The following is a 17,342-nucleotide window of genomic DNA, read 5'->3' as shown; positions in this document are numbered from 1 at the left end:
AAAAGCATTAACATTTCAATTCCTCTTTCCCATACCTGACATATGTGTAGGGGGGTTGGAAGGGGGATATTGTTTCTTGTAACTCAAGCTGAAGAGAAATTAAAGGGACTTTACCCTAGTGAGTGCTGTAATTTCACAGTGTGATGGGTTTTCCATGAGCTTTAGCTCTTTCATTAATCTGCTTAATATGTCATCTTTAGGCGAGAGAGAGTGAGAGAGTGAGACCAGGAGAGAGGGGCTAAATATCTCTGAAACTGACTCTCTGCACTTTATATACGGACCTGAATGTAATGTATATAACATTAGTTTTAATGTAAATCAGGTCTTTATAAGACATATCATCCTGTTAGATTTTTAAATACCTTTGACGATGGGGTAAATACTATCAATTTTGGCAGCTAAATAATGGCAGCTATGCTGTTGCCAGAAATTTACTGTAAAAATATTTCAGATATTACTGAATGGAATAACTTTACAATTTCATTAAGTGATATTATCTTAAAGGGTTAGTTCACCCAAAAATTACAATGATGTCATTAATGACTCACCAAGACGTGGGTGTTTCATGGGGATATTGCCCACAACCCATCACGTTTTGGACGTGGATTTGGTTAGAACTACAAACAGGAGTTAAAAGTGTTAAAAAACCTACAGATATGGAGGACAGGATCAGGTCCGGCAGTTGAGTGGAGAGGTTTAGATAAAGGGGTATGCGTTTATGTATTTATAAAATGTTTTTATTCAATGTTGGCTAGATTTTATTGTGAACTTTTGTAAAGATACGTTTAGCCATTAACATTTAAATGCATCTTTACATTCAAATTGCAAAGGCAAGTGTTGCTTCTTTTTACTGTTTTTTTTTCTTCTATGAATTACATAGTAAAAAAAAATCATACATTGGCAGTATTTACACAGTAAAATTTACATTGTTTTCACATTATATAGTTAGACACTGTAACTTAAATTTAACAAATTAACACGTTTTACTGTTGCATTTTGTCTTTTCCTGTAAAAATCAATAATTAATCAGTAATTCATAAACATTGATCACAAGAAAAATTATTATACATGATTATATATGTAAACCACATTATCTTGAGCATTGTAATGCTACATGATATGGAAACCATAACACAGTGCTTGATAAGGTGACCTCTTCCTTCCTGCTGTTGAACCGAAACTGATACGGCCATATTCAGTTGCACTCAGTAGTATCACTTATCACACACAATCTCATTACACACACATGTAATCACTACTGTATATGTAGAAATGGATTTGGAATGGCTCCTATTGGACTCTGAGAGTATTTGCCACTGTCATCTGAGCAGAGCTTTTCTCTCTGCTGAGTTGATATTAGGAGCTTTGCTCTATCGATCCTTCTAACCATCATGCTCAGTAATTGTGATTCACTGCCTTTTAACAACTGCTGCTTATGTCTCTGCTGAATCAGTTTACTAAATCTACAAAGTGAAAGGGGTTATTGCTTCATAATTGGTGCTATTGGTTTACCTTGACTAACTGACTTTAGCGTATTTGGGTTGATGGATGGTTTACAATGAATGCCTATGATAACTTTAGTTAACTCTACATTAAGTAAATGCACTAGCTAATTACTCTTCAACAGCAATGACATAGAAGTGTGCAATATTCTATAGATGGCTGCACAATTGTTTCTCTGATGCATAAAGTCTATAGAAGTGCACAGCTGAAACAGTGCTCATTGTTACGTCCTATGTTATTATTTGTCTGGTGTTATTATTGTTGTTTCTTTCCTTTTTTTTTTCTTTCCCCTCTTTACTTTCACTCTTAGAATTCTTACCAAGTTCTAAAAGAACACTGCATTTCGCAAACATGCAATCACAAACAAATCAAGTGTAATATCCTGCTTCCCACACAGGTGCGCTCTTATAGGCACAGTGTTCCCTCATTGGTGAAGCCACGTTGCATCATCACCAAGCTTTTCGATGATCGGCAGGTGGATGAACCATCAGGTAGCTGCATCGTCCTGCTAAGAGTGAAAGTAAAGAGGGGAAAGAAACAACAACAACACAAATAATAACATAGGATGAAACACTCATAAACCAGGATCTTATTACTATGTACTTTTATCCTGTTATGTTATTTTTTTCACACATGTAGTTACACAAGTAGTTCGTATGTTTATTAAAATCACTTATTTTGAGGGACGCTTTGCACCTTTAATTATGTTTAGAAATAAACTGCTAGCCTACCTAATCCATGGCACGGCTTTTAAGACATTAATACATATAGAGTACGTAACTAACTACGGTGCGCTCTCTCTTGTTTCCTTCGTGTGCGCTGCATGTTTTGCACATGATCCACACGCACCTTAAAACTACGCACTCCACTGATAACCTGGCTTTATCGACCATCAATAGGTTTTATAGATTGTTATCGACAATTAATCAATAGTCGATTAATCATTAGTGTCCCTAATATACACATTCCAAACTCAGACCTCTCTGGTTGATTTCACAGAGTTTGTTTCAGCTGTCTCTTCAACGCTTTGCATAACTTTTGCCAATATGTTAGTGGTTCAAATAAAAGCAAAACTCCTACATAAAATTGTAAAATATTTGGACCTTTGCATGTTAGTATATTCAAAGGAAATAATGGCAAGCAAAAGAAAATAATCTGCTTAATTTATGTCTGTGGGGATTAATAAAAAAACACCCCTGTAAACTCCAGACATGTTATCAAAGGTCATCATTCAGCTTTCTGCACAAATGAAGGCTTGAGGGTTGGACCTCATTGCAATGCCAAGTAAAGTGAGGAAATTATTGCAGAAATATTACTCTATTGTGTTCTGTGTATGGATGATGTATGTATAACCTGAAGCTGTCTGTAAATTAAAATCAATCCTGAATAATCTCATGATGTTTTTGTAATAAACATGATTAATTTATCACAATTGGGTTTGCTGAAATTTGCCTCCAAACATATATTCATATAAAGTGTAGTGTGTGTTCTGTTTTATTGGAATCATATTCTATTTTAAGCTATAAAGATAATCGTATCCTAAATCCCAATCCTAAAGATAACCATATATATATATATATATATATATATATATATATATATATATATATATATATGTTATGATAGTTAAGTAATGTTGTTTAAACCAATAAAACTAGGTGGTTTCTTAAGTTTGATAATTAATATGCTATGTCATGTTTATGACAGGTTGTGTTGTCATAGTAATGTCACGTTGTCATGACAAAGACACTGACAGGTTATGATGTATTGGTTTGTCAAGTTGTCATAACAAAAACATCTCAAACAATGTCATATTTGCATTAAAAATATCATAATTGAGCGAATGACACTTAATGACAGTTGTCACAAACATGCATACAACTTCCTTCATATTCATAACATATGTCATGTCATGATTATGAAGGTGCCATAGTCTTAGTCTTATGCACACCCCTTCAAGTAAAGTCTTACCGTTGATCTTTCAACACACACAACACTCAAATACACTCGCCAGTGACCTACCACCTCATCCTGCAACACCAGCCTTACACTGACAGCTGACAGCTTCTGTACATCAGACATAATACAAGCACATCTCAATTCTCATTTACACACACACACACACATACACGCACACCACCTCACTGTCTCTGAGAGCAGATGTTAATTTAATCTTTGCCTGCTCTCTCTCGTCTCATTATGTTCAGTCAGGTGTTCAGTGTTTTGGTTTGTTATTTGTAAAGGTCAGTGTCATTTTAGTTATGCTCTGATGTGAAAAAGATGAAAAAGGGACTATAAGTACCTCACATTTGATCTTTGGATGTCGTATCAGATCTTACAGCACAGCTGTGTGTTGTTGGGACATTAGGTTGGGCCATTTTCTCTCTCTCTCTCTCTCTCTCTCTTTCACACTTTCTTTTTCGCTGCGGTATTGTACTGTGAAAACATGCTGGCACTGCAGGTCTTATTCATAGATAAAGGTCATGAAGTAAAGTAAATGAAATAAGCACCACTCTCTTCCGCTCTCTTCCTGTTTTATTTGCTTTGCTATCATTCATTTCCTCCCATTTTATCAATCTTGTATTTTTTTTTTTATTTAGTTCCTCTATATTACTTCCCTGTTGGCCCTTAAATTCAGTGTCCATGATGTCTTGTGATCACTGCCATGTGCATGATATTCGGAGCGTTCTTCTCTCATGACACAATTTTTATTATTTATGCCTCAATAGCTCTGTTTTGATTAACACACTGTTAACTGCTGCAGTGCCACGGGGAGGGAAAATGAGTTTGTAGCTTGTGTGTTAATGGAGAACTGGGAAACCGAGCTGTGCTGGCCACTAATGGCTTTAGTTGGTGGTAATGTGAACATGTGTAAGGCACTGCAAGCCCCTGGCTCTCTCTATGACAAAACACACCACTGCCTTTACAAGATCTGCTGCTCACAGCTTTGGAAAAAATACTGCAAGTTAAATGCTGGAATGGAGCCACATAAAAATGAAATAAGAGGGAGAGGTGACGGAAAAAGAGCTGATTATTAGCCTTACCCCCTCGGCTGGATCTCATCATACAGGCATTGAATGAGCTTTGAGTCTCTCTCTCTCTCTCTCTCTCTCTCTCTCTCTCTCTCTCTCTCTCTATATATATATATATATATATATATTTGTGTGTGTGTGTGTGTGTGTGTGTGTGTGTGTGTGTGCAGGTCTGGGGGGGATGGTGGTCAGGTTTTACCTATGAGGACCAAATGTCCTTGTAAGAACACCTGAAAGTATATCTACATTGTGACCAGCCAACGGCCTATAAGGAAAATGGCCTAGTAAATTTAGGTGTAGGGGATAAAAATATCTTTACCTCATAGTAAAAAATAAATAAAATAGAAGTAGTGTGTGGGAAAAACATTTCTATAATCAAAAAATAATTACTGTTGGCATATTCACTGTACATGTAATTCGTTTACAAAAGAGAAGTGAAAAACTGGAAAGAAAAGGGTTGAGAATGAGGCCATGAAAGACAAGATATAAAGTGACTCAGAGGATGAATGATGTGTTGACGTGATGTTGATATGTTTTTTTTTCGAGGTAGTGAAGGAAACTCATTGAGAGTATTAAAGTGAAGATGGAGAACAAGATTGAACATGAAACTAGAGAGAGAGAAAGCAAGAAAGAAAGAAAGCAAGAAAGCAAGAAAGCAAGAAAGAAAGAAAGAAAGAAAGAAAGAAAGAAAGAAAGAAAGAAAGAAAGAAAGAAAGAAAGAAAGAAAGAAAGAAAGAAAGAAAGAAAGAAAGAAAGAAAGAAAGAGGAGTGGAGGTCAGTGAATTCCTAGATGAAGAGGAGCCAGAGCAGGTAGTCAACATAAGCAAATTAAGTGTGACGATAATGTATAGGGATTTGGTCGTTTGATGGTCGAACAGATTTGTTGGTGCAACTGAGAAGAACAAAATGTGACACTTCTGGACAGCTGAAATAATCTGTTTGAATATTCTCTAAACCCATCACTCCATGCACTCCCTTTCTCCTCCAGCCAACATCTCACCCAGCTCGGATTAAGCAGCTTTAATTTTGTCCTCCTGCTATGATGATAGCACAATATTGCATTTCAGAGTCAGACATCTTGTTTTTCACACCCTGTTTAATGGAAAATGTCATGGTTTGAATTTGAATTAGGCTAACATTTTCTTGTACAAGTATCAAATAGGTGTTTTTATGTCTTCTTCTCTGGTCAGCATATTTCACAGCTCTGTGATTTAAATGTTTTCATCTTATAAGAAATCAGTAGGTTTTGTTTCATTGAGTTACATTGGTTCTTTTTAACAGTATTAAGAATTTGTGTGATTTCAAATTTTGTGCAAAATTAATCCCTCTGTCTTTCCCTTTGTCCTCAGACATTTCATACTCCGAGTCTTGGTGACGAAGAGTTTGAAATACCCCCCATCACCCCTCCTCCTGAGACCGAGCCTGGTATGGGCCTCCAGGAGGTGGACTCACCTTTCCCCAGGCTACTTGACCACCCCAACTCTCAGCGGGGGTCATTCACCCCACAGTTCCCACCCCAGAGCTTGGAGCTGCCCTCGATCACCATCTCCAGAAACATGATGGAGCAGGAAGGACGACTCAACAATGGACATCCAGGGGTAAGTGTCTGGTTATTTGTTTGGGCATCTTAAAAATCGTATTGTTTACAGATGTTGAAGGCAACTTTATACAAAGGCAACAAATTCCACAAAATAAATTCCCACATCGTCATTCACTGGCAGTTACATTTAGATTTTAGCTTCACCTGTATTTAGGTGCAAATTTAAATCCAGGTAGTTATTCTCCTCTAAATGCAAATAAGTTTGCCAAAGGTGCCTGATGTTACGTGTCAGTGTTATAAAACTAGTTTGTAGACAAAGCCTTAAAGGGATAGTTCACCTATAAATGAAAATTCTGTCATCATTTCATGTCATTTTCTATGGAATGCGAAAGGTAATATCCTGGCCACTCTTTCCATTTTAATGAAAGTGAATGAGGTCTGGTTCTCTCAAGCTCCAAAATGGAGGAAAAATACATACACCATGAAAATATCATAAAAGTGCTCTCTCTATGACTCATGCGCTTTAAATTCCAAAGCTCTTCCTAAGCAGCTTTGAAGGAACAGACTGAATTTAAGTCATTATTCACTGACATCTCCTCTTGTTCTCCTTGGTGAGTTTATCATTGGTTCTCAGGTTCATCTCACTGACTATGATCTGAATGGTTAACAGCTCACTGGATTATAAAATTATCATTAATTAACTTCAGTTTTGGTTTGTTCATCACACAAAGCTATTGAATGGCTTCGGAAGACTTTGAATATTTTTACCTTAAAAATTGAAAGCTCCTATACACAATTATTATAACTTTGTGGAAAAGAGCGACCAATATTTTTTATTTTATTTTTTGCTCCATTAAAGAAATAATGTCATACATGCTTAGAACGATATGAGAAGTAGAAAATTATGACAGAACGCTTATTTTTGAAAGGACAGCAGACTTTCTAACAGACATGCAATAAAATTGGTCTGCTTTTGCTGAATATATTTATTCTTTAACCTTGTCGCTGTGATGACTTACATGTAAGGTAAAATAAAGGTGTGGGCAAGCATTTGCTTCATAATAATCATGTTTTATGATCAAGCTTTTATAGCTGTCGATTCAGATAGAGAAACGGATCTTAAATGCCATAGACATGGATTCACCAATAAGGGAAACATTGAAAATGTCATGGCTAGACTAGATATATTAAAAGCGCTAAAATAGAAATTAAATCACTATCAGAGAAATTTGTAAAAGGACACAAATTGACATTAGCCAGCAAATAATGTGTGGCAGGTTTTTTGAAATGTTGAAAAAATGTTTTTGTTTTTGAAATCCTGTAGGTCCTCACTCTCCCTAAACATACAGTGGTATTATATGTATGTGGGACAATATATCTTTATTTACATTCCAATATAGATAGGCACCATCAAATTTTATTGCTCCTTTCCTGGCCATCCATGCTGCTGGCAAGTAAAATAATTGCAGCTTTTAAAATATCTGTGCTGCATAAGTGACTGCCGGAAGGCTTTTTGCCTAAAGAATTTTCATTTCATGGTCAGTTAAGCTCGTATGTGTCTGGAAGGGTAAAAAAAAAAACAGAGCCTTGACACAATTACAACACGGCCCGTTCTCACTGCGCTATGAAGGGATTAGATTTGATTCTCCAACATTATTCCTCTTTAGCAGCTCTTTCTGTGGACAGTGGTTCTGATTGTGTCGGGACTATATTAGCGGGTTTGGGAGAGAATGAAGGCACTCTGCTCTGTGCCTGGTGGCATTGTGACCGTCCCTCCGATTCTTCTCTATCGCTCATCACTCATTGTCCTCCTCAAAGACTCTCCGTCTCTCTCCTCTTAATGGAATTGATCTCAGTTTTTCCTCCTCTCTGGGACTGGTACAGACAGTGCCGTGCCTTTGACTCCATGCCTCACATTTATAAAGGACTCGGTAAGGGCTAGCGGAAGTTAGCACTGTAGCCTCCAACGTTGTCCTTTAAATATAATTCTGAAACGCATCAAAATAACTATTTTTACATCTAATGCAGGAAGACTGACCAATAAGTACAACCAACTTGAGATCCAATTTATGTAGTATTTAAAACAGACGGACAGCAAAGGAATAAAAAAGGCATGTACTGTATGTCAGGAGAATTTACTCATTACCTCGAAAATCCATTCCAGCTCGACTAAAGAGCAACTTATATGCCCTTTGTGTTTCTACATTGAAGCCAACTCTTCCTCTAATTCTTTCCCTCTAATGCTCCACGTATGTCAGGCGAAATTAGCCGCAGATGCTGCTGGCCGAACCAAACTCGGCTCCATTTCTCAGCCGCGAAGAAGTCCGTCAGGATTCAGAATGTGAAGTCATTTATTTAATCTGTTTTCCTAACAAGCTCCTGCATCGTGTTTGAGTCTCGCTTGAATCTGTGTTCTGACTGGATCTCAGAGTAGACTCAAATTATTTTAGACTATAAGTTCAGAGATGTTCTTGGAGGTTGTGCAGACATCTTGTGTTCTCGGAAGTAATCTTTTTTCAAACACTAGCAGAAACAGTTAATTCCATTTCCTGACATTCTTTTGTTATGCATTATACATTGCAATACAAATGCATTGTTCTGTGCTTTAGTGTTTTGTATAGACTGTAAATGTATGTATCGATATAAAAAATAGTTAACAGTGAATCAAAAAATATAATTATGGTCTATTTGGCTGATTGGCTGTGCATTTTTTAGGCAGGAGCAGGTGTAAGATTCAGAGCACTCAACAATGGTAGAGCTTTAAACCATGATCACAAACCGACGAGGATCTGACTGCTGTGTCTATGAATAAAATGGAAAATATGACCAGCGTTGCAGAAACTATATTTTTCTTCTCTTCCAACACCAAATACACACAGACACACACGCTCACACTTTCCTCTCTCCCCCACTCTTTCTCTTTACACTTTTCTGTTATCTTATCTCCAAGCTGAGTAGTTGTGACATCAGTTGTACATCAATCTCTGAAAGTGGATTTTTTTTTTCTTCCCCTTCACCTTCATGTTTTTCTTTTTCTGATTTCTTTCTTTCTTTTTTTTCTGTCAGACAGCCATTGTGACATATTGGGCCAGTAAGAAATGAAAGATATTCATGCAGGCATGCAATACTTGTAATGAAGTCTTAGCCTGACCTTCTGTGTGATTGATTCTGTAATTTAGTTTTCTCAGCCAATACTTGAAATGAAATGAAATCATGTTGAACAAGTTTTAAATATCCATAGTGCAATGGGAGAGATGGAGGGAGGGAAGAGGAAAGGAAAAGCGATAAGAGAGAAGAAAAGAGAACAGAGGAAGGGTTTTTAGGAAGGCATTGGAACAACGTTGGGACCATTTTTTTTAGAAGGGCCAATTCGTACAGGGTGAATTGAGCATGAACGGTTGTATTGAGCTGTATGAAACGAGAGAATGCGTGTGTGTTTTGTAGATGCAGTGAGAGAAGAGAGTAAGTAGGTGGAGGGGAAATATGAGTAGAAAACAATTTATCTTCACGCTACCATGGTCTCTGCAAGCATTCAAAATTCCATTTTCTTATTTTGTATTTTTTTTTCTCTCGAGGTGCCAGTTATGCAGGTGCCCATAAATGGTTGAAAAATAAAGCAGCATGTTGGTAAAGGTTCCAGTGCAGCTGTGAATATGTGCTGGGGGCTGATAAACTATTCATAATAGAACTGACCTTTTCACACTGGCCAAACTTGTAAGATTCATCCTTATAATTACCATATAGATGATTTAACTCTCTTTCTGTTATGGAACATTTCCAAGAGCTCCGCAGAAAGATTGAATGAAAATGGAACTTGTTAACATTCTTTACAGCATGGAATGGCTCGAACCAAGCTGCTTTTAATAAACTCTCCAATTCCTTTCCCACCCCCCACTGAATCCCAAGGCCAGTATCTTAAAGAGCAGACCTTATACTCTCAGCCATTGACACGGCATCTTCAGATTCTTATCCCGATCGTCTGAAAGCAGTATTGGTTATTTTATGGTTATGAACACATGCTGGAAAAAAAAAGAGGTCTGGGGTGTTTTTATTTTCTCCCTCCGTTATATTTTCTTGACTGTTTAGTTGCGGTTTCTGCCTTTTGATGAAAGGGGTGAGGACACGATTTGAGGCAGAACCAAACAGTCATCCATCAAACGTCTTCAGTGTGTTGGACAAGAGGCTCGTTGTATGGTGTAGCTCTTTGGTCTCTTTTTGGCACCTTTTAATGTCGGAATCGTTTGTGCCTGCTGTGAAGCATGTTGGGGAATAAAGATACGAGGAGGAAAAGGTTATTTTTTGCCGGAATACAGTCAGCCGAGATGGGCTGATTGCTGGAATAATAGCAACATTTGCACAAGCACACGCAAACACACTGAGGAGAGGATAGGGCACATCTGGCCTCTTTGCTCTTCAGATAAGAAGTTATTTACAGATTTATGAAGACTATCAAAAGCATCTGTGTAGATGTGAGCTGTGTGTCAGCAGACAATGTTCCAATCAAAATGCAAATGGAGGGTATGCAGCGGGGACATAAATAAACAGATCGGATACTGACTCGCTCATTTTACCAGCTAAACCACCCTGACAGCAGAAATCAAATTTCTTTCATTGCCTACAAAGGCTGCTATTAGCGAAAGCTGACTGCTGTTTGTGCGGGTTTAGTTTGAATGGTCCATCCACCGTTCTTTCTTTTCCATGTACCGATTATATGCATAAATATCTATTTTACACAGTTTTTTTACAGTTTCATCAGATAATGTTGTCAAATCATTAGATGCTTCAAGATGAATCACAGCCTTTTTTCATAACTCACAGTGGGAATTGGTTCTACATCTGTTCTGCTTTGTGCTACCGGATCAAAGTGCTCCTGGAACTAAAGACCACTTCTGATCGTTTCTGAGACCCCATTCACCAACATAGAGTAAAATCAAATGAGTAAGTGGGCATATGGTTGTCTGACGAATGTTGCATGTTCAAATCATTGATCATGTCGATGTATTCATTCACATGGGGGAGAAAGCCAGAACACAGAGACTTTGATAAATGTGAGCCCTCAAATGCTGCCTTATACTGACGCATAGAGAAGGCTGTAGTGATTTCAGGGCATCGGTGGCTGTTAGTGTGAAAGTGTTAGACACAGATGGTCATGACTAATGAACACAGAAGACAGGTTTGACACAAACACGGCTGCTGGCTCTGTCATTGCATTGTAGTGATGAAACTAATACAAATATTGTTTTGGCGAGGGTGTAATTGCTATTTATTCAATGATTATTTAGTATTTGTTTTCCCCCTCTTTTACTTGATACTTCTTTTGCAGTATGTTTCTTTCAAAAACAACAATACAACAGTGCATATTTTCCAGGATATGATGTTGAAAACAGCTAGATTGTGTTTTTGATAAGGCACAGATTTGATATAAAGCTGTGTGTGCCCAGGGAATTAATACAAAGAGAATGTAATCTGTGTGTGAGGGAAGGTGTTAGAAAATTGTACTAAGGGAGAGGGTTCAGCAGGTCTGGCCAATAAGGCCAGGTGCACTGCTTTATGATGTGTTGACACATACAGATATTGAGTTTGAGTCTCTGAATACCAGATGGAGAGAAAGGAAAGGATTTGATGTAGAACGAAAAAAAAAATGAACAAAGGAGATCAAATGAACTCATGGTTTTCTCAAGCTGTTTGAGTTGATTTTGCTCTGTAATCTGGTTGCTTTTGGAGAAATGCTATAATTGTACCCTGTTTTCGGTCAAACGCATCAGGCTCCTGCATACCCTACCCTGTTTTGGTCAATAACTGACAAATGGCCAATTTGTCCGAATAACTTAAAAATAAAACACAAGCTTTAATTATTCACAATCTGCAATATTTCACAATATTGTGATTGTCTGTAAGTATAATGTAACATTCATTTTTATCAGTGTTGAAAATAGTGCTGCTTTTTTGTGCAAACTGTGCATTTCAAAACAATGCATCCTTGCTGAATAAAATATATAAGTACTGTAAAATATCCAATATCTAAAAATGTTTTTGTTGTCTGTTTGCTCTGCAGGCTATTGGTCAAAACCACCTCCGTCAGTACCCTCCAAACCCCACCATGGTGATGCGCTCCATCATTAGCATGCACAACCCCAATGGCATGATGTCACAAAACCAGCTCACCACCATCAACCAGTCCCAGATCAACTCTCAACTGGGGCTTAATATGACCGGATCAAACATTGCTCACACGTCCCCGTCCCCACCCGCCAGCAAATCGGCCACACCCTCTCCATCCAGCTCAATTAACGAAGATGATCCAGAGGAAGGAAACAGGGTGAGTGCCATTAAATCCATGCAACGTTTTATGCATAACGTTTCAATCAACATCCAAATAGCGAGATTTTATAATAAGTTGCCCTCTCTCTGTCAGGTGATTGGTGAGAAGCGTCCCGCCCCTGACACAGGTAAGAAGCCGAAGACGCCCAAGAAAAAGAAAAAGAAGGATCCTAATGAGCCCCAGAAGCCAGTGTCTGCATACGCCCTGTTCTTCAGAGACACCCAGGCAGCCATTAAAGGCCAGAACCCTAATGCCACGTTTGGAGAGGTGTCCAAGATAGTAGCTTCTATGTGGGATGGACTGGGCGAGGAGCAGAAACAGGTATCAAACTGTTGTCCTGCGTAATAACCTCGTGATGTGTTGTAAATCGAGCTGTCTGTCTTTTTTCTTGAGTTCGAATAACAGATGTTCTTAATTTCTACTCGCATGTTTTGCACAGAATGATTCATGTCAGGTGTTTCAACAGATTGCTAGATATTTCACCCTTCTTTAGTTTTTTATTACCGGCTAAGATGAAGCCTGCAGGCTCTCCCTGTTGTGAAACGCATGCTTGCCAGTCAATGTTCCGCTAATTATCTGTTTACAACACCTCATGTATTCTGTTCTTCACAGGTTTACAAAAGTAAAACAGAAGCAGCAAAGAAGGAGTACCTGAAAGCTCTTGCAGCGTACCGCGCTAGCCTTGTGTCAAAGGTGAAGATGTTTTCTGTTTAAACAGCTCTCCGTCTGTGTGTTTTTCTTTTTCTTTCAGTCTACCTCTCACTATTTGCGTCATTTCTCCATTCATCCTGTTTTCTATTAAATTTCTGTTTACCAGTAGGTTAATAATAGTTCAGCTCACTTTCAGGCTCAATGACTTTCATCTTGAGTGAAACAATCTTTAATCTTTTAAACCACTTTTAATAGATAAGACCTTCTGCACAGTAAACTTGTCAGAGAAAGCACCAAATGTGGAACTGCTGAAAGGTGGTTGAAAAGAGCAGTGTTTATCCCTTTGTGCATTAGTTAACATTTATTGATTTGCACGAATTTCTAAAAAAAAAGGATTTAAATATATGATTGCATACTTAAATGTGTCAGTGAATGTGTTTGTTCCATCACACTAGAGGTGTAAAAATAGCATTAAATACAGCAAATGAATTAGAATGAGCTATTCTTATTATCCATCATGCCTCATTAACTCGCTGGCGGGCGGGAACATTTGCATATTAGTTGCTTGTAAAAAATGAAAATAATTTTACATGCAGTTTAACACTACTGTTGTACATGTATGTTAAAGTCTAAGCAACTCAAGAACTGGATACTGATGACACCACCGTCACATTGCTCTCGATTCAGCAGTTGATTAAATCTACTAAGCATTTTTTTTTTTCTTCAGAAAGTCTGAACTGCAATGTTTCTTATTTTCAGTGTGCAAGACTTTAAGTCTTATTTCAGATCTTTTCCTTGGCTACTAAATAATACAAATCCCTTTCTTGGCAAGTTCTTTAGATCACTGAATGTAAGACAGCAGCAATTTTCTCTGAACAGCTTTTTCTGTCGAGTCAGTCACCAGATCAGCACTAATAAAGGAGAGGGCACTACAAAAGTAAGAATCTGTCGAGTACCAGAATTCATCTGACCGATCTCTATTTCTGTCTCAGGCTGCCGCGGAGTCAGCGGAGGCCCAGACGATTCGCTCGGTGCAGCAGACTCTCGCCTCCACCAGCCTGTCGCCAGGGCTCGTGATGCCTTCACCTCTATCCCAGCACCCCTCAATGTCCGCTGCGGCACAGGCGCTCCAGCAGGCCCTGCCTCGAGCCATCGCCCCAAAACCTCTGCAAATGCGCGTCGGCGGCAGCCAGATTGTCACCTCGGTCACGGTAGCTCACCAGAACATGACGCCCGGCGGCGTTCAGGCACAGCTGCTGGGGCAGATGGGAGCGGGTGGTCCGCAGTCGGGCGTGTCGTCACAATTGAGTCCGCCGATGCAATCCCGGCACACTTCCATGCAGCAGCAGATGCAGCAGCAGCAGATGCAGCAGCACTTGCAGCACCATCAATTGCAGCAGCAGCAAATGCACCACCAGCAGATTCAGCAGCAAATGCAGCAGCAGCATTTCCAGCATCACCTGCAGCAGCAACTTCAGCAGCACCACATGCAGCATCAGCATCAACAGATGCAGCAGCAACAGCAGCAGCAGCAAATGCAAATGCAGCACATGCAGCAGATGCAGCATATGCATCAGCATCAAATGCAGCAGCAGCAGCATCTCCCGCAGTCGCAGTGTTCGCCCGTGCAGCACTCGCCCGGCACGCCGCACTCGGCCTCTCTCGGAAGCCCGCCGCCCCCTCCCGCGCCCCAGCCTCACCCCTCGCAAGTACAGGCTCACGCGCAGGTCCTGTCGCAAGTGAGCATCTACTGAACCAAAAGCCCTCGGACCTGCAGTTGCAACTCCGTGAGAAAGGCAGAAGGAAGTTGATATTGAAAAGCATCATTAAAAGGTTGCTTTTTTTAAGTTGCACTTAAGAAGTGTGTAAAAAAAAAATATGAATGTTATACAAAGAACTGTCCTTTGTTCTAGATGGATATAAGATACGTTTTAAAGGGACAAAGCTTCTTAGCTGGATTTTTTGTCTATAAGATAGGCTGAGCTACCGGGAGGTCTGTTCATAGACTTGAGTGCCCAGTAGTAATTTGTATGTATATTTAGTTCATTTGTTTTTTTCTCTCTCTCTCTCTCTGTTGTGGAGTTTAAACTCTGTCGGAGCATGATAACATGGGGAAGAACATTTAGAGAGTTTAGTTAACAGCTTTATTTATGAGGTTGGATTTGCTCTCACCACCAGACAAAATGAAAGAGTGAATGGGGAATTCAGAAAGAAGGGATAGACATGATCTGAACAATGCAAAGGTACTAAACTGGTCATCAGTGACATTGGATACCGGCCAGTGTATCATCACGTCTACCTTCTCGTCTTCCCTTTTCCTTGGCATTCCTACGGATGAAACTGTTTAACAGTCACTGTCGGGAAGCTCTCAATCAGCTCAACCACGTGGTGTTTGACGCATCTCATACTGTTATCAAACGGGAAAATATGTAAAACGTAGAGTTTTGCTGGACTATTTGACACGCTTCCATTAGATCACACTTTTTTTGACCTGCTGTTCTGAGGAGTGGAGAGTTCTTGGAGTTGCTCTTCTCCTCTAGCCAAATCCCTCAAAACTCTAATTCACTTCAACAGTAGTAACAGCACTCCAAAAATCATTCTTCTCTGTAATTATCTTTACCTCAGAAAATTTATTGAATAAGTTATGTTTTCTTTCTTTCTTTTGTGTAATGGATACACATGGCTAACTGACTGAATTCAGGCTGTTGGTTTACCGAGTGGGGTGTTAGTATTTCATAATACCCTACATTTCACAACAAGGACGGTTAAATAGAAATCTTATCAGATGTTTTTTTTTTACTATCATAGAAAGGTCATGGAAGTATTTTGTGCCAGCTGTAAAAGAATCAGTGGTAAGATAAAAGAAAATGAAGTTGTACATTTTTCATACCTCTTGTTGTAAAGTTTTAATATGTGAGGCTTTAAATGCAGATGTTGGCAAGCTGACCTGTCACCTGCTCTCATAGTACTCTTTTCTACTTTTTTTATGAGTTACAGTAGCAGCAAATCATTTGTTTGAATTTTTTGCTTACATTTCAAAATTAATCGTTTTTAAAAACCTGGCAGTAAAATAAATACAGTTCGTCATTTGGAAACTCCACCTGCTTTTAAACGTCATCAATGTCATTTGTTAAGTTATATTTTAGCCATTCAAAAACACATTAAAAGAGGCATTCCATCATCATCAATATTATACTAGCCATAATTTTGTATTATATTGTCTCTCTGTGTCTCTCTGTTTGCAATTAAAATAATCGAAAATATTTATTTCAAGGAACTGATTCATTTCAAAGATTATATTAGCCATACTTTTGTATAAAATATTTCCTCAATGTGTCCTTGTTAGTTCTCAAAGATTTAAAATAAAGACATCAGTACTTAAAATATTCTGTTTATTTCGGATACACAGGTGTATATTTTTCTTGTGCCAACTCAACTCAAACAGATGTTTCTTTCTACAAATGTTTGAGTTTTTGTTATGCCTGTGAAAGCAGAGTCATTAAGATGGGCATTCAATCACAGCAACCTCCTTTTCCACGGCGTTTCACAGTTTAATGACCCCTGAGCCCCCAGACAGAAATATTTGTAGGGGGAAGGTAGGATTTAAAAAAGGCTAATTATCATAAATGCACAATAAGCACGTGAGGACACTGCTGACCGGTGCTGGTATTTTGCACGCTATGCCAGACAGAACGGAAGGAATCTGTGCCTGCACATATCTTGTTCCACATTAATAGAATTCTCAATCTGTATTTTGTACCCAATTAGTTAATTTTGAGAATGCTTGTGCTATTTGCATGAGAGAGGCTGCCGTGATTGGCTCTCGAGTCGGGTTTTGTGTCACAGAGAAGCCCACACTCTCACTCTTTGATTAATTGCAGCATCTGTTCTGTCAGAGGGTGTAGTGGAGAGGTCTGCAGGAAAACTGCAAATAAGTGCTGGCAACAGTTTTAAAGCGCCTATGATGAAATGAAAATTAAAAACAGCGAGTACCCCACATGCCCTGAATTTCAATAGCAAGGAGTGGGGAGAGAGAAGGGGGGGGGGAGAGAGTGAAGATTGCTAAGCATAGAATGTAAGAGTGGTGTCCATGGCGACCAAACACATCCTTTAAAAACAGCCGGTAATGAGGGGCCGGGAAATAGCGCTTATTATTCCGAACAGTCTCATGGAGGGCAGCATCAATAATGCATGCAGTACCTTGTTATTAGGTAAACCTTGTTATCCGCATGGTCTCAGTGAGGATAAATATATTGCAACAAGGGTTGGAACTCTGACACACCCCAGTGATGAA

At 38.9% G+C, this 17,342-nt stretch overlaps 1 protein-coding gene across 1 annotated transcript in view; it reads left to right on the top strand.

The window, feature by feature from the left end:
- tox3 (TOX high mobility group box family member 3) overlaps nt 1-16,426 on the top strand; it is a 49,492-nt gene extending 33,066 nt beyond the window's left edge. Inside the window, exons 3-7 of the mRNA XM_039657182.2 lie at nt 5,885-6,133; nt 12,131-12,394; nt 12,491-12,718; nt 13,010-13,090; nt 14,041-16,426. Coding sequence (XP_039513116.2) covers nt 5,885-6,133; nt 12,131-12,394; nt 12,491-12,718; nt 13,010-13,090; nt 14,041-14,802 — 1,584 coding nt within the window. The 3' untranslated portion in view covers nt 14,803-16,426. The remainder of the gene's footprint in view (nt 1-5,884; nt 6,134-12,130; nt 12,395-12,490; nt 12,719-13,009; nt 13,091-14,040) is intronic.
- Nucleotides 16,427-17,342: the final 916 nt, after the last annotated feature.

The sequence above is a fragment of the Pimephales promelas genome, chromosome 1 (assembly GCF_988280905.1).
Source record: "Pimephales promelas chromosome 1, fPimPro1.hap1.1, whole genome shotgun sequence".
Lineage (NCBI taxonomy): Eukaryota > Metazoa > Chordata > Actinopteri > Cypriniformes > Leuciscidae > Pimephales > Pimephales promelas.
This window is presented reverse-complemented; position numbering and strand designations above follow the sequence as displayed.